Source organism: Vombatus ursinus, unplaced genomic scaffold, assembly GCF_900497805.2.
Source record: "Vombatus ursinus unplaced genomic scaffold, bare-nosed wombat genome assembly UNPS02014810.1, whole genome shotgun sequence".
In the NCBI taxonomy this organism is placed as follows: Eukaryota; Metazoa; Chordata; class Mammalia; order Diprotodontia; family Vombatidae; genus Vombatus; species Vombatus ursinus.
Window position 1 is genome coordinate 26305668 of NW_020954588.1, and position 18974 is coordinate 26324641.

The 18974-nt window shown below is 34.6% G+C and overlaps 1 protein-coding gene across 6 annotated transcripts in view; it reads right to left on the reverse strand.

The window, feature by feature from the left end:
• Positions 1–18974, reverse strand: part of NLGN1 (neuroligin 1) — a 783137-nt gene that overhangs the window by 506229 nt on the left and 257934 nt on the right. For 3 of the 6 annotated variants that reach the window (XM_027876058.1, XM_027876060.1, XM_027876063.1), the window contains 2 exons: positions 11319–11378; positions 463–615 (listed from right to left, as the gene is read on the reverse strand). In XM_027876058.1, the coding sequence (XP_027731859.1) occupies positions 463–615; positions 11319–11378 (213 nt within the window). The remainder of the gene's footprint in view (positions 1–462; positions 616–11318; positions 11379–18974) is intronic. The other 3 variants (XM_027876062.1, XM_027876061.1, XM_027876059.1) reach the window with 1 other exon arrangement.

The window sequence follows — 18974 nt, forward strand, 5'->3', positions numbered from 1 at the left end:
CATATCTGTTACTGAGAAAATGAAACAAGCATCAAATAGCATCATTCTCCTCCACCCCCCCAATAGGCAACGCCTAGCATCCAAATTCCTTAAGACAATTCAATCTCAGACAATTCAATTCCACTGCAAACCAGACTATTCTATTCATTTATAAGAAAACAAAAATCTCAGGGACTCCGTAATTATTCTTTCGTGTACCTCTGCCATGTTGACTTTACACCACAGGAACTACATTCCCAAACAATCTGATTAATTCACTTTCTTTCCATCTTTATGTCTGAAAAAACACTTTCATTTGGCCTTTGGCAAATCATCAGACATTTCTATAGCAACAGGAAAGGACTCTTTTTCCCCTTAAGAAGAAAACCAATCTTCATGTTCAAAAAACATACACCCATAAGAATATAAAAGGTATTTTCATCACACATTTCTTGGATGAATGGGATTAAAAACTCTTCTTACCAAGTACCCCCAGCCGATAGTTGACTGTGATGACTATCACATTCCCATAACTTGCCAGGACACTGCCGTCATACAAATTCCCTGTGCCTTCCATGTAGGAGCCACCATGAATGTACACCATCACAGGTTTGGGGCCCCCACTGTCCCGAATATCTGAAAAAAATAATTTACAGATGTTCTTATCCCCCAAATGGACAGTAAAACATATAACACATTTTCCATGGTTGAAGGCATGATTTTAAAATATTTATAGGTTGCTGCTTTTGTTAGTGTTTCTCAAACAAGACTTTTGTATATGCTAATCATACAACAGTCTTATATCACTGTGGGCACTGCTTTTAACATAGCAGAAAGTAAAACTTCATGGCTATGTAAAAGTATATAATCTTGTGTTCAGAGTTAGTCACATTAAAGTAGGTGGCTTCTGAGATTACATCATTAAATACTAAAGAAGAATATGGGATTGTTATTTTGGGGTGACACAACCATTCCTATGTATATCAGAATGTGTGTATGTATGCAAGTGTACATGTATTTGTGCTTATGTGTGTGTATATACATATATATATACACATATGTGTTATGCACATGTTTTAATGTCAGCAGAGCATGACAGTGTTATCACAGTTACAAAAAGAAGGAAATTTTAATTGCTATATATTTTTCAAAGCCTTCCCCAGTCCACTTTTCCTTGCATGTCATGAAATTCTTTTAACAACACCATTTGGACTACGTCAAATCATTTTTGTCCTAAAATTTGCTGGTGGACACAGGTAATTATAAAAGTCCCTGGTAAGTTGCAACAGGTTAATTTCACTCCTTAAGATAACTACTAAGTGTCAAATGTGTGAATTACATTTTAGTGCTCGAGCCAGCAAAGTCATGAGCTCACAGGACTTGAGTATGTGTGATCATTTAATGATGAGTGATTTAAATTATACTTTTAGTGAACTTGGTTGTCGAGAGGCCCCCTCACTACTCCATCAGTGAGGAAAACTAACTCAATTATATTTTCTTCCTGTCAGATGTGAATGATCTGAGAGACTTATTCTATTACACTCTTTGTATGGATGCCAAACCCAGGGCCAGGCAGGGCATGGTCTAAGAAAACATTTCTGAAAATTAGGATGATATTAAACTGTCCTACTCTTGCGTCTTATAAACAAACTGAAAAGGCAATGCTTGTACTTTTATGCCAGCCTCCCAATGCACTATGAAAAATATATTGGAAAATCATTTATATGGAAAACATAAAGAAATAAGGTTAATAGAACAGTGCCTGGATTTTAAGAGGAATCAGAGATTTAGACTGGGAAGAAATCTGAAAGGTCTTCTAGTCCAACCTCTTTTTTATCCTCGGGTGACAAAATCAAGGTTCAAAGAGGTGAATTGGGGCAGTTCATAGCACTATAGTTGGAATGGGCCTAATTGATCATTTAATTCAACATCTTCTTTTTACAAATGAAGAAATTCAGGCCTAGAGCGACTTGCCCTAAATCACAAAGATGACATAAGGTAGGTCTGGAATGTAAACTCAGGTTCTTTGACCCTAGTTTGAACACCATTTGTAAAGGAAACTGGTATAATCAAGAGAAAGGAAACTATCAAATTGAAAGATATTACATTATTATTATTATTATTATTATTTTCCTATAAGGACTTTATTCTAACTGGGACTCATATTTTGAAACAATGACCATGTGTTGTGTACGCATCATATACAATATGAGAAGCCATATAATATGACTAGATCTATGTGCAGAAGACATAAGCTATGGCCTTCCAGCCATTTCAACCTCCACCTTCAATGACTGTTTACATCCTGTTTTACCTTTCTGTCATTCTCATATGGCTGGCCCCAAGGAAGCAATCATAAATTATTAAACTGAAATCATTAACTGACTGTTCACAGCAGAAATTGTACTCTACTAATTGTGTGCTTGGAGGTAGCACAGAAGGAGACTGTTCCAGAATTCTTCTTTAATTAAAATTACATAGAATTACAAAGCACCAACTGTGAACAGTAATGAAATTTTGGTTGTACCATTCTGTTCATGTGAAAACTACATATCATACATATAGATACATATATAATATGTGATGTATGTATATATGTATGCATGTTTACACCTATATATGTGTATTTGTATCTTTATATGTGTGTGTGCAGACTTGAACACCTTGAGAGGACCTACCCTGTCTTAAATGTAGTGAAGAAAAACCAGTGAATGCTCAAAAGAAAAAAGAATACTGGAAGGATGAAGAAGGGTTTTCTCTGTCAACAGTTTGGGGGCATTTTAATATTCTTGGACAATCTTGCCTGTATATAATCAATAATCAACAATGAGCTCCTCAAGGGCCAGGATACTTTCATTTTCATCTTTATTTATATGGCTGAGCAGTTAAAGAACTGGTTTTGAAAAAGTCATTGAGATCCAGGTTCAAGTCACATCTCTGACATGCCACCTGTTGTGACACCTGCTGAATCTCAGAGCCCCATAGGCAGGTCTTTAAGACTGTAAGTTGCCGAAAATGTGCCAACTTGCATTAGTAGAGGGAGTTTCTTTGCCTGGGTCTTCCTACATATGCCAATAAAGTCATAGATCCAATTCCATTTCAAGAATCTGTGTGAAAGAACAAAAAAATCTAGCTCTGAGGACTGGTATCATACTGATGCTATAAAGTTGCCTCAATAGAAATAAACGATAGAGGAAAATGATGAAAATAAACTTTTTAAGTGGCAACTTTCAAATGACTTAAATGTTACTGTGTCTTTCCACAAATGTGGCACATTTGTAACAAGTCAAATAAAGGCTTAGATTTGATACTGTGTTATTCAGGAGGCACATCTAATGTTCTCTTTCAGTTAATAGACTCATAAGTCCTCTATGTTAAAAGAATGTGTGTATTTGGAAATCAAATTTATATTCTTATCCAGGAGTCTGTGTTTAATGTTATTTCCCTAAAATTTCTTGTATTGGAACTGTAGATTGGAAAACTTGGCATTTAATGGTATTATCCATCAATTCTAATATACTAGGGATTTTTTAAAAAAAAGTATTTAGGAACTTCACCTTCAATTCAAACCTCCTTTAGTATCATCATTTTAATGATTTGTGTGGCAATACTGAAAACTTAGGTAGACAATTTTGTCTTTGACATTGAGAAGGTTGTGCATAAGTCTCATGAGAAATATTTAGGAATGTCTTGGCTTTACTTGGACGTGAATGGGTTGACACACTGTGATATTAGTAGTGTCAAGGCAACCTTATGGTAAAAATCTGGTGTCCATCTCTCACATCTGAAAAGCAAAGACAATTCCAAATGTTTCTATTTGATATGCAAATTAAGCAAGGAATTTTGCATTATCTAAAGAAAGAAAGACAGAAAGAAAGACAGACAGACAGAAAGAAAGACAGAAAGAAAGACAGACAGACAGAAAGAAAGAAAGAAAGAAAGAAAGAAAGAAAGAAAGAAAGAAAGAAAGAAAGAAAGAAAGAAAGAAAGAAAGAAAGAAAGAAAGAAAACATTCAACATGTTTGAGGATGGCAGCAGTTTTATTTATGAGTTGTTCTTTACCTAAGGCAAATGTTGCAAAGGAGTGGAAACAAGAAAGTTCATCTGGTGCACAGGACACCAAAAGTTTTCTAAATTATTGAAAAAGAAGCCAGTGTCCTTGCAATACAGACACAGTGCTCTCATGTGGAGATGACAGAGAAAGTATTAGGGGGAAAAATATCCTTTGGTGTCCTCTTTGCCTAAATTTTCTCCCCTGGAGTCAAGACTCTGACCGTCACATCCTAGTTATATCTCTTAAGTATCAGTGTGAGGTACTCAAAATTGCATTGACTTTAGAGCCAGAAGGCAAAGGTAAACTTCCCAACTCTGTGACTCCCCATATAACCTTGGGCAAGGAACTTGAGGATTCTGGCTCTCAACTTTCTCATGTGTAAAATGGGAATATTGGACTGGTTTATTTCTGTGGTTGATCGTATTACCATAGAGTAAGTTCCATTATTCCTAACTATTTTCTTCATATTTTTAAGGTTTAAAAGCCCTATGTAAGAACAATGCTATGATATCCATCTTGATATAATGGGAAAAAAATAAAGAGGATTTTTTTTTTTAGTGCCTGGTGCTCAGGGTTAGAAATTAGAGGCCTATCTATTATCTGACCAATTGGCTATTATTTCTGTTGTGCTTAGATTCAGCACATTAACATTAATTCTTTAAAAGTTTCACAAAATCATATTATTTTCAGATTTTCATGGATGAACTTTTGGAAAGAGATGGAATATTGACTTCAATAAAATCAACCTGGAATGAATGTGGTATTTCGATGTTTGGGAAGAAAAGGGAGGAAAGTTTGATAAATATTCAATTTCCTCCAGGGGTCTAGAAAGTATTGCTGTGTTGACTACTATGTTTGTGTTGTGTGAACACTTGCCTAGGAAGAAAATTTCTCAGGGTTTTTGGAGTACTTTCTAGAGACCCCACTGTACAGAGAAAGTTCATATTTACTTATGTATCAATGGTGCCAAAATTATACAATTTCATCTCCAGATGAAATTTCACCTGCACTGATGTCTCTACTAGAATATGGCCTTCATGAGTTACTGTTGCCAAAACAATGATCTAATAGCTAACCTCCTGATAATGACTCTCCTTTAACTTAGCTGTACTTTGGACAACAGACACTTAGATTGACTGTAGCCTTGAACTACAAGCTTTCCTATCTGGGTAAAACCTGCCAGAGCTTGAGCTCTCTGCTTAGTGTTTCAGAAATCAAAGATTCTCCATGATAGAGCACTAGAGTAAGGCTTGAATTGAGATTTAACTAATAATAAATGTATTTTATTTGTTTATTGAGGACTATGGGTAGATAATTGATTCTCCAAATATTCTGGTAAAGATGTATGTTATAGAGCTAATCACTTTGTAAGGATATGAGTACCATAAAATATGCACAAACATCACTAAATATAACTTTTTTCTTTGATGATGCAATATTTATACCTGGATCTTCTTGTGACATCACTTATTTTGCATTTATTCTGTAAATATTAATACTGATATTTCTTGTCTCCCTCAAAAGGATGTGAGTTGTTTTTTTTTTTTTTTGAGATTAGGGATGATTCAATTTTTTTTTCTATTTGTTTACAAATCCAGAATTTCCTGAAGGGCCTGACACATAGGAGGGCTTTGGTGAATCTTTGATAATTACTTAATTATGACAATGTATCATCATTTCAGAGCACTGCAAAATGAACTGATTTTTGTGAGGCTTGTGGTAGAGTTTTTAGTCCCTACAATGTCTGGTGGATTTATAAAAAAAATATTTTGCTGTAGTTAATTTCTTTTATCAAACAATAAACAAGTAAGACATATTTGGATAAACCTTTATATTGGGCAGATTTAGAACACAAATGACAGTCAGCATAGAGTAATGAATAGAAAACCAGCCTCATAGTCAGAAAGCTTTGTGTTCAAGTTTTATATCTGACAAATACTGGTTATTTTATCCTAGTTAAGTCACTTGACCCCATTACCCTAAGACTATAAATTGCAGACAAGATGTTAATTTGTATTGATTAAAGAAATTTCCTCATCAGGACTTCTTCCATCAGTGAAATCATAGGTCTAGTCTTGCCAAAACTGAAGGTCATTGGTAAGAGTCTGTAACTAAGGAGGAGAAAGTCTGATGGTCCTCTGTCCAGCTCAAACCACATAGAAAGTACTGTGTTCATATCTGGATAGCACATTGTGGGAAAAGCATTGATAACATGAAGAGGACAATCAGGAGAAGATCATACCCTAGAAATACCAACTTAAGTGATGGGGAATGTTTAGCCTAGGGGGGATAAAGGTCTCAAGGAGAATATAAGATGTCACCAAGAAAATGAAGGGCTATCCTGTGGAAAGGGAAATTAGACTTATGCCTTTTGGTTCCAGAAGGTAGAACTGGGAGTGATGAATAGGAAGGGTAAGGAGGTAAGTTAAAGTTTGTTTCAAAGAAGTACTTCCTATTAGTGTTAAGTGTGGAATAGACTGCAACATGAAGTGATGGGTTCTCTTCTTTCACATGTGAGTTCAATGGGGACTTGTTGGATGTGATTCCTAGAGGACTCCTGCGCAGGACCAGTTTGGACTAGATAGCCACTTAGGTGACTTCCAATTTTGACTTTCTATAGCTAATGAAATGTATTTTCCTTGCATGAAAAAAAAAAGCTATTATCTTTGTAGGAGTTCTAAGATTTAATAATCTGAAATTATGGTTTTACCCACACTTAAAAAAAGTTTCAAATTAGTCTTGTTTTCCCTTTCTCAGATGTTATTATTAGATCTAAAATACACTTGTCCCCTTGGATATTTTAAAGCAAAAATGAAAAAAAAAAGATTGACTCATGATTGGTCTGTAGGTGCAAGTGTGGACAGGTGAGCTCTGTCTGATTACTGCCTCTTGTTTAGAGCAATACTAAGAATGACACACATAGCAGTTGTAAGGAAAGGAAACTACTTGATATTGAACCTCCAGTTCATTAAGGAAAGAACTGATAGGCAGCTGTCAATTTTGAAAGCAGCCTCAGGCCCAAGTTCTTATAGAGGTAGAGAGCTGCCCCTTGACATGGGTAAGAGGGGTTGGAGAAGGTGATTGAGTGAGGGGTGGAATATAAAAGCAAAGTAGATATCTAATCATCTAAGTAATATTTCAGTAGTCCCCAGGTGAAAACAGTTCAACAGAGTGATTGTTTGAAAAGAAATGTGGAAGCTTGATGGAAAGGATAAATTGTTGGAAAGTGAATCATGAAGACCTGCAATTTGAAGTCTTTGGTTAATACTATCTATGCAAGTGTCAGCAAACCATTTTAGTTCTCTCAGCTTCAGTTTCCTTTTTTTGTAAAATGAGGATAATAATCCTTATCGAACTTCTTTCACAGGGTTAATTTGAAGCTCAAATGAGAAAATGTATGCCTCAATTATGTGTGTATGTATGTATGTATGTATGTGCATGTGTGTTGTTATCATTGCTGCCTCTTTGGCTGTGGGATATCAACTGAATTTTGGTTTGAATTAAATGTGAAAATTTAGCTTTGATTCCTAAAAAGTTGTTGCATATTCAATGAGAAAAAGAATGTTATAAAAAGTAATTGAGTTTTAAGAGTGGTTTTTGTTTTAAGATGATTGGTTCATAGGTTCATAGATTTAGACTAGAAGGAACCTTAGAGTATCTTAGAGGTGAGGAAACTGAAAGAGGCTGATAAAGGCCCATCAAGGTGAAACGACTTTTTTAAGGTGATACAGGTGACATTGAGAGGAATGGAATCCATATTGGGTTTGCTGATTATAAATCCAGCACTTTTTTTTTTCACTAAACTATGCTGCTTTTCAAATTTCATACTGGTTTTCTATTATTAGAAAAATAATGGAACGAATAGTTTTGAAATTCTACTTTTAAAAGTGTTTTTTAAAAAAATTGTTTGCTCAAGAGTCCCTGTGATTTCTTCACAATCTATGCTGGATAAGCTATCATCTATCTGCAGGTTAAATGAGTACATAAAGTTTACTTCATGAGTATTTTAGAATATGAAATTGACTCCAAAATAAGCCTATGAAATGCAGTATATCCTTGTCTGATGAATAGCCAGTGATATATTAAATCTTTATAAGTAAATGTCTCCTGTGGTTTTATTTAATAAGACTAAAAATGCATGCAATCTAAAATATATCTAATAAAATAGGAAAGTTATTATTATTGTGTCTTGTTATTACTAATAGAATTTAAATTGTGTTTTATAAATACTATCTCTTTTGATCTTTTCAACAACCTTGAGAGGTAGGTGCTGTGATTATCCCTATTTTGCAGATTAGGAGAAAGAAACAGACAGGGGTTATGCATCTTTCCCTGGGCCACAGAACTAGTGTCTAAGGTTGGATTCCAACAGGTCTTCCTGACTCTAAGGCCCTTGCTCTATCTACTGTGCCACCTAGATAGATGGAATACATGTGATGTGTTCATTTGAGGGGAATATTTAGAAAACTTTGAGTTTTAAAACCAGATCCCTTAAACACTGAGAATGACTAGCTACTGTAAACTTGTATCTTCTATAGAATATGATAGAACATGTTGCTGTTGGAAGAGACTAGATTTGGAATCATGGGTCCTTGGTTGAAACCCCACCTCTGCCATATAGACCTCACCTGACTTTGGAAAGCATTGTAGGCCTCAGGCTCTAATCCTTTTCTAACTCTAACTCTCATGCTGCCAATGACAGATGCTCTCCCAATAAGGACTTGTTTTCTGTATACTTTTCTGAACATTCTGTCATATTTTACACAGATTAAAAACAATAACAACATAATTTCTATGCTGGTCTGATACAAATGTTCTGATCATTCACCAAAAGACCCAGAAAAGTTTGCAAGTTGTATTATTTACTTGAATGCTCTGTAAAAATATTTCTTACGGCACATTCAAATGATAAATATTGGAAAAACTTTATGTCTCTGTTTAAAATTTCATGGGCCATTTGTTGTTTAATCTTTATCAATAAATTACCAAATTCGATGAAAATCACACTCTGAATATGCCATTTACCTTCAAAATTGTACTTCACATTTGATAGAAATGGCATTTACAGTATCCAAAATCTGACCATTCCCCCAACAATTTGAGTTATATAATTAAAACAGAGTTGAAAAGTATATACTATAAAGATCCCAGGATCATAAACTCTGAGCTAGAAAGGACCCCAGCAGCCTTCTGATTCACACCAACCTCTGCTCATTTTTGGATTTTTAGTTCACTTTACATTTAGTTCAGTTTTCAGAACTCAGAGAAGAAAACTGATGGGTCAAGGTCACATAAATAGTAAGTGACCCAGGTGGAATTTGAACCTGGGTCCTCAGGTTCTAGTAGCAGTACATTTTCTACTCTACAGCATATCCTTATTTGCCCCAGTTTTCCTATTGATCTTCATTCCTATATAACTGCTTAAAATATCTAGGATAATATATGCACTGGTCTAATGGATAAATAGTTAATATTGTTAAGGCAGAGGCAACATGGTGAGATGAAGAGTGAGGCAATATTTGGAATGTGGAAGACCTAGCCTTAGGTCCTGTGTCTCACACAGGATGAATCCAAGGGTGACAACCTCTCAATATTGTAGGCAAATTCTAAGACTCCAGGCATAGGTGGTAGAATGGAGTTTTCACACTGGGACTTCCCCATTGCTAAAATCATAGTAAGAGAATTATATTCTTCAGGACCACAAATTTATTGCATGAGTTTAATTTCTCCATGGCTTCAAATATCTCCCAGAGAAAATTTGTATGTTTTTATGTGCATCATAACCAGGAGAACAATGAGTAGGAAGCCTTCATTCAACATACTGTTCAATCATTTTTTTTAATCATAGTCTACTCTTTGTGACCACATTTGGGGTTTTCTTGGCAAAGATACTGGAATGGTTCCTTCTCCAGCTCATTTTACAGTTAAGAAAAGTAAGACAAACAGAAATTAAGTCATTTGCCAAGGGTAACACAGCAAGTAAGTGCCTAAGCCTAGATTTGAACTCAAGAAGATGTCTTTGTGACTCTCGGCCTGTGCTCTGTAACCTAATGACTTGAATATTAATGAAAGTATTTTTTATTAAAATGCCTAAATGTTAGACATTGTATTAAAAACAAGTGATACAAAAGCAATAAAATTCTGCTTTTTGAGGTAAGATGGGACCAAGTAAATTCCCTAGCATTCAATGTTCAATGGTTTGCTCATATGCTGTAATGGAGAGGGGCCTTAGAAATCCTCTAAGCTGAGTTATTAACAATAGAGAGACAAATGCTGGATGAGCCTAATTATTTTACTTCAAATATTTACAAAGGATTTATTAAGGCCAGGTCATGTGGAGAAGAATGACCAATTTTCTCAAGTTTTTGTTTTGCTTGTATGTGGAATGTATAATCACCAAAAAGTTTTCTTCTCCTATGATTTCACTTGCAACGTGTTTCATCTAAAACAAAGGAACTCAACCTTATTTTGTCTTCTTCCCAAACACCTTTCTACCAGATGCTGTGAGCAATATTCATTACAACATGTGTTATTTAGCCATGAAAACATAAGCTCAATTTCAGACTTGGACATCTAGTCCCAAACCTCTCATTTTATAGATGAGGAATCTGAGGACCACAGCGGGTTGTTTTATTAAGAATAGAAAAATCACTGAAATAGATGTCATAGTTTCTTTCTTAAACCCTATGCACTTTTAGTTTTGGAGGTAATGTGTCAGAAAATCAAAAAATACATTTTTCTTTTCACTTAATTGAAGGCTTGTTTAAGAAACACTTTATTGCAGCTGTCAGTTAATTTTTTCTTCACATTATATAGGTGTAAGATTTTAAAAATTAAATGAATAACAACTATAGAGATCAATTCATTTTTGGATTTGGTAAAATACATAGGTTAGCAAACATGCAAAAGGGGATACAGAGAGACCTTTAAAAAGAGCAGGGGGTTAGTTCAAATTCTATTGACAAAATTCAGTCAAAAGGGAGAATGAAACATGTCAAAATTTATTTTCAAGAAAACAAACCCAAAAAAAAATCCCCTCCTCTTTAAACATTTTAATGGTTGGTACCAAAATGCAGAACTAAATAACAGTTGGTTTTTTTGAAAAAAATAAAAAAAATGTATGTTTATATATATATCACAACAGGCAAGAAGACAAAACACATCAAAAATGGGGATGAAAAAGAACTCTCCAAAAAGGACAAGAAGTCAAAAAAAGAGGAAGAGGGTGGAAAAATAGACTGGGGGCCTCATCATGCAAATCAGATTTGGCGGCAAAAAAAAATACCTTCATCTTCAGCTCCGTCATTATCCCCTAAATCATCTGTCTGTTTCTTTGTAAGGGGACCTAGGATTGAGAATGGAGAAAAATGGAGGAAAAAAGATAATTCAAGAATATACAAGACTGAATGGGAGGGGCAATATAATTTTTAAATTCTAAAACTACCAAGGATGATTCCAAAAAACAAAAACAAAGACAAAACCCCAATAACAGCAATCAAAAAACTCAGGGAAAGAATTAGCTTAGAATATCAATTTCTGTTTAAAGAGAAAAATACCCATAATCCCCATCTAATCTAAAGTATCATCAACAGTGTTCACTTAGTATTTTTTGCCCTAGTACAAAAAATATATCAGGGAATGGAGGTCAAATTACAAGCAAAAAGAATATGTCTTAAAGAATACCCACCACATATAAAAATAGAAAACAATTTTATTAGCTGACATCTTATTTTACTCAGTCATCACATTGAATTTAAAATGGTGAAAATGATAAACTAAATAGGTAAATACAATTTTTGAGAAAAACCTTGCAAAATTACAGTATCGGGTCCTGAAATAATTAGATTTTTTTTTTATAATACCATTAGCATTTGGAGTTCTAACAGTTGTTTTTCAAAACCATTTTTTTCCTTAGTTCTTTCAATAATAATAAAAAAAAAAAACCTTCCCACATGTTCTCCTTTAAATGAAACTGTGGATTCAGGATTTTTGCAACCTCTGGCTACCCTTGACGGGTTTATTAGCAAAGGAAGGTTTATGCTTAAGCAAAGCAAAAGGTAGAGTCGATGGAAGTCAGGGTTTCTCTCTCAATGGGCCTGCTGAGGCAGGGCTAATGTCTACTAATCAATTTAGTGACATAATGGAATTAAGCCTTAATACGATTTCATGGCCAGAATAGTTAGTTATAATAGGATCATGTTTTAGGAGAATAGTTCAATTAATAGTAGTGGGAATGTTTCCTACGTGTTTTATTACATTGAATAATAATAATAATAATTTGCTGGACTCAAACAAAATAGGAAAAGGTAAGTCAAAGGCCATGAGAAGAGTAACTGTATCTTTTGTTTTTTACATCCTCAGCACACAAGGAAGCCGTTGGAACCCCATCTTCTCTTTCTGTTTCCTTAGATGTTGCGTTTAAATGACAGTCAGTAATACACATGCAAAAAGGAACCATTACAAGCACAAGACACTCCATTTTCAAAGGCAGCCAACCACAAAGCCATAAGCAAAAAGTTTGCCATGCATAAAATAACAATCATAAGAAAAAGAAGGGGGGAAAGAAAAGAAACAATGAAAGACATGTCAGTATATGCAGTGCACATAGGCAAGAAGCAGGCATTAACTCAGCACACTCAATAGAGAAGATCAGTTCAACATTTTGACTTGAAGTTTCTAGTCATTCCTGCTGATACTGTACATGTGTGTAACTCAGGACTAAAACTGGAAACTTGATTGTTAAACAAAACCTACATTGGTGGGGACTGAAGGGGGAAAAACAATGAGCACATAATATATTTGCTATTACATAGATATGACAGAAAAGTTTCAATAGCTCAGAAATCTATTCAAAGATATCAGGTGGAAGCAAAGAAACATCACTTAAGTGTAAATATGTTAAAGGTACTTCTATAATGTCATCTGTCAGGGAGAGTTTCAAGGTTCTTCCAATTCCTTTCCACTGGAATTGTAACTACTCATAATACACTCAGTAAGATTTTTTTTTTATTTCACCTGAAAGGGATCATCCCCTTTCATAGGAATTGTCCACAAAAAAGTGGCTCTTTATTAATTAAAACTCAATGAAATTTTCTTGTCTTGTTCTACTATAATTGTTTTGTATTAATTCCAAACACTTCAAATGACTTAGAACAAAGTTAAGTTGACACATATAGTTCAAGGACTCTTGATTTTACCAAATTAGAAATTTCCATTTTCTACAATAATGCATAAATTTTACTATAATTTACTTCTCTATATTACAATCCTATCCAAATGCAGACTTTCTTTCTGATTGTTCAAGAACATTTTTAGAGCACAGAGAGGTATATCGCCATGGAGAAGACTACTGTGTTTTCTACATACTAGGGAAATTTGTGCTCAATCACTGTTTCAGAGAAATATGTGGAAGATAATTCTAGTTTTAAAGGATATTCCCAAATATGGCAAATATTGAAATATCTATTTTCATTATTTTCAATTCTTCTCTCTAGTATCCTTTGACCATTTATCCGTTGAGGAATGTTTTTATGCTCTTTATATTTGTTCAGGTTCCCTACATATCTTGGCAATCAGACCTTTTGAGGTATTTGGTGCAAAAACTATGTTTTTTCCCCCAATTGACCATGTCCCTTCTTGTCCTTTTTGTGTTAATTTGTAGTATACTAAAACTTTTCAATTTCACATAGTCAAAAATATTTAGCTTGTATTTTGTGATTGCTTTTATCCCTTGTTTGTTTAAGAATTCTCATACTATCCATGGCTGTGAAATGAGCCATAATTGTGAAAAGTACCTGATCTGATTTTCTTCTCTTTCCTTTTCTATAGCATGATCTATAACAGTCATACATAAATTCATTTTCAGAGTCTTATGTTACATGGTGTGTGATGTGGCCGTAAGCCTAATATCTGTCAAACTGCTTTCCGGTATAAGCCTTTTCTTTTCAAATCTTTCATTTGTAAATGTTCCTTGGAGCACTAGAAGCACAGAAAATAGAGAGCCTCACATGACAATTCGTTGCCCAATTTCTACATCCCTATTAACATGAATAATATTGTCTGATGATTTTACTCTTTGCTTGTTAATGTAGTGCATGCTGCAGATCATTACTGACTAGGAGTTGTTATGTTTGCTTTTTCAAGTAAATTCTTAGGAAAAAAAACAAAAAAAATCATGCAGACTAACTATATAAAGAAACAATAACATTTTCCACCTCGAGGCAGTGCTGCAGGATTATCACTTCATTTCTATTTGCTGTCACATACAAAAAGGGCCAGGTGTTGATTTCAAGTCCTCCCTTCCATGTTGGGCATGGCTCTTGACCTAATGGGCACTGGGGAAAGAAGAGTCTTGTTTAATTTTCATCCTATTGGCATCCAAGGTGGATGATCATATGACTAACTGACTTCCTTGGAGGATGGCAAAATGACTACAGGGATTCAGCTCGCTGTGTTTTGAGGATAAGCCCTCTTTAGGAACACTTTACATATGAATAGAAACATTGGTTTTGACAAGTTATGAGATGCTGGAGCAATAAAATCTCCATTGTAATCTGTGCTTCTGCCCCTACTCCACACTTGGCTCAGGGCCTCTCCGGCTCTGTTTATATACCATCAGAAGACCTATTTCCCCATGTGCAGCTGTGTTGGCTGAACCAATTGATCTAAGTTCACCCAAACCACTGCTTCATCTATCTAAGTAAGGAGAAGAAAAACTCCTTACATTTGTTAGCAAGATAGAACAACTCCAAGAGCTAAAAGCCTAACAGTTGCTTCTTGAAGCAAAATTCCTTAGGACAATATTACAACTAATCATTACAAAGCAGAGTGTAAAGGAAGGACGTTCCTATATATAGGATGTCCATTTATTGAACCATGAATGAATGAATTAAAATAAGTTCAATATTATGAGAGAGACCATATGCTATTGCAGATAAGGCACTGATTTTGTAGTCAGGAAAACCTGATTTCAAATGCTACCTCAGATATTTACTGGCTGTGTGACCCTGTAGAAGTTGTGTAACTACTCTGGGACTTGGTTTCTTCAACAGGAAAGTGAGAGAGCTGGATTCAATTGCCTTAAAGGTCTGTTATAGTTCTAAATCTATTCTCTTATTATTTTATCTCTTAATGAAGATATCTAATACTTTTTTTGTTTCATATATTCTTCTAAAGCCATCTAGGTGGTGGTGGTGGTAATCAATGTAGGTATGCAAAGGGGAATGAGGGAGGAAGTTGGGATTCCATTCCAGCAAAATGGTTTCAGTGAGAGCAGAGCATCAATGAATTTTCTTGATAACAAGAATTATTAACCCAGGTAATTTATAATGATTGGTCCTAGTTGCTGATGAAAATGATATCAGCAATTAAAAAAAGATTCTACTTGCATTTCCAAGTCTTTCATGCTCAAGGGGGCAGAGTACATAGGACCCAGTATATGAAAGGACTTTGTGGAAGGAGTCCTAGCTACTTTGTGATAACATATGAAAAGAGCCAGGGAGCACAGAGTCCAGTGAGGCCCCAGTGTTCTATACTATAGCACACTGACCTAGAATAGAGAGTCATTGTTATGAAGATGAGAAGATAAATCAAGGTAGATCTAGGAAGCTTGATATTAACCAGTGAAAACTGGCTTGATATTAACCAGTGAAAACTGGTTTGACAGGTACAGCTCTACCCTGCTAGGATGCAAGGATGCCAAGGATAATAAGCACAGAGACTGAGCATTCACCTTTTTCCTTCACTTGCTGGAATCATGCCATTAGGATTAAGTTTCCCATCTCTCTGACCCTCATTCCTCATTCCTTGTCAGGCAATTTGAAAATTTCCCTCACTTTTCTGGTGCCATAGATAACAGGGCAGTCTCCCATTAGTATAATTCAGGCCCTTTTGACTCAAATTCTTCACAAGTTTGAATCATGAAGGTTCTAGACTTTGAATAAGAGCAAAGCTACTTCTCTTTCCCAACTGTGTGCTGCCCATAGGGGGCATGGAGGCCTAACACTGGTACTTCCTGTGTCCTAGCAACTCACCCAAACAGTTGTACTCCTCCTACCACTATGAGTAGCAATAGAGTTTGTTAATAGTATCTCTGTGGGGGCTGTCACTTTTTGTCTGAACTCCTTTGTGCTAGACTTATTCCAATGGAGTCTTCTAAGGAAATTAAAACATTGTGTATGTATATGTGTAAGTGTGTGTGTGTATATCTGTATTCTTTTCCAGGAATGACTTGTTCATACCTTTGGCCACTTATCCACTGAGGAAATGGTTTTGCTCTTATGTATTAATGAGAATTTTCCTATATATCTCGGATGTCGAATTCTTATAAGAAATATTTGATGCAAAGACTTGCTCCCAATTCCCTTCTTATCCTAGTTGTATTGATTTTTTTCATGCAAAATATGCATAAGCATAAATATGTTATATATGTATATATATACATATACATATATGCAGATATACATAGACATATATGTGTATATTTGGAAGAAAGATGTCAAATGCTCTTACCCCAAAACTAAGTTTGGAAACTGGGAAAAGACATTAAATGTAGGTAAACTCTCCTTGCACTTAACTTCTTTTAAACATTTTGAGGAGCAGTCATTAAGTTCCTACTTGTGTGTCAGGCACTATACTAGGTATCAGAGATAAAATGACATACGTGAAACCTCTCTTGCCCTTAAGGAGCTTACATTCAATCTGAAGGACATGTTGGGAGGTTGATCTCTGATTTCCTTATTCCACATAAGACATGTGTAGATCACAGCTATGAAGAATGTTACAAAGGCAAACTCCAATTGTCTATTATGTTTTTTTTTCAAATTTCCAATAAAAAAATACCTCCAGTGGTATTTATACCAGGAATGTGGGCTGATTCAATATTAGGAAAATCATCAGCATAATTGGCTATGTCAATAACAAAAATTAATAAAAGTCATAATTATCTCAATGGATGTAGGAAAAGCTTTTGACAAAATATAATACTCATTTCTATTAAAAACACTAGAAAACAAAGGAATAAATGGAGCTTTCCTTAAAATGATAAGTAGTATCTATCTAAAACCATTAGCAAGAAATACCTATAATGGGGATAAGCTAGAAGCCTTCCCAATAAGATCAAGGGTGAAGTAAGGATGCTCATTATCACCATTATTATTCAATATTGTACTAGAAATGCTAGTTATAGACATAAAAGAAGAAAAGAAATGGAAGACATTAGAATAAGCAATGAGGAAACAAAACTATTACACAGATGATATGATGGCATAGTTGGAGAATCCTAGAGAATCAACTAAAAAACTAATTAAAACAATTAACAACTTCAGTTAAGTTATAGAATATAAAACAGACCCACATACACCATCAGCATTTCTATATTTTACCAACAAAGTCTAGCAGTAAGAGGTAGAAATAGAAATTTAATTAAAAATAACCATAGACTATATAAAATACATGGGGTTCTTCCTACCAAGACAAACACAGGAACTATATGAACTCAATTACAAAACACTTTACACACAAATAAAACCAGATCTAAACAATTGGAAAAATATTCATTGCTTATGGATAGGCTGAGTCAATATAACAAAAATGACAATTCTACCAAAATTAATTTAATTATTCAATGCCATACCAATCAAACTACCAAAATTTATTTTGCAGAGCTAGAAAAAATAATAACAAAATTCATCTAGGAGAATAAAAGGTCTAGAATATCAAAGGAATCAACGGAAGAAAAAAATGTGAAAAAGGTACCTCAGCCATACCAGATCTCAAAATGTATTATAAAGCTGTAATCATCAAAACAATCTAGTACTGGCTAGCAAATAGAGTGGTGGATCAGTGGAATAGATTAGGTACACAATACACAGTAGTAAATGACCATCGTAATGTAGAATTTGATAAACCCAATAATCCAAGGTTTTGGAATGAGAATTCACTATTTGACAAATACTGCTAAGAAAATTGGAAAGCAGTTTGGCAGAAACTAGGTATAGACTAACATCTCACCTTGTATACTAAAAATAATTTCAAAATGGGCACACGATTTAGACATAAGGGGTGATACATTAAACAAATTGGGGAGCATGGAATAGTTTACATGTCAGATCTATAGATAAGGGAAGAATTCAAGATAAAACAAATGATAACATTATGGGATGAGAAATGGATAATTTTAATTACATTAAACTTAAAAAAAAGTTTTTCACAAACAAAATCAATGCAGCCAAGGAGGAAAGCAGAAAGTGTGTGTGTCTGGGGGGGGGGTGGATTTATACCAGGTTTGTCTGATAAAGACCTCATTTATCAAATATGTAGAGAACTGAGTCAAATTTATAATAACACAAGAAATTTACCATTTGATAAATAGTCAAAGGATATGAACAGGCAGTTTTCAGATGAAGAATTCAAAGCTATCTATACTCATATGAAGAAAGGTCCTAAATTCCTATGGATTAGACAAATGCAAATTAAAACAACTCTGAGGTACCACTTCACATCTATCAGATTGGCTAATATGATAGAAAAGGAAAATGACAAATGTTGGAGGGGATGTGGGAAAAATAAAACACTAGTGCATTGTTGGTAGAATTATGAACTGATCTAACTATTCCAAAGAGCAACTTGGAACTATTACCAAAAGGCTATATAACAATGAATACTCTTTGATCTGGCAATAGCAAAAATAGGTTTGTATCCCAAAGAGACTAAAAAAATAAAAAGGACTTATATTTACAAAAATTTTTATAGCAGCTCTTTGTGTGGTGGCAAAGAATTGGAAATCGAGGGGATACCCATAAATTTGAGAATGGTTGACCAAGTTGTGGTATATGATTGTGATGGAATACTATTTCACTGTAAGAAATGGCAGGCAAGATGCTTTCAGGAAACCTGAAAGACTTACATGAACTGATGCAAAGTGAAGTGAGCAGAACCAGAA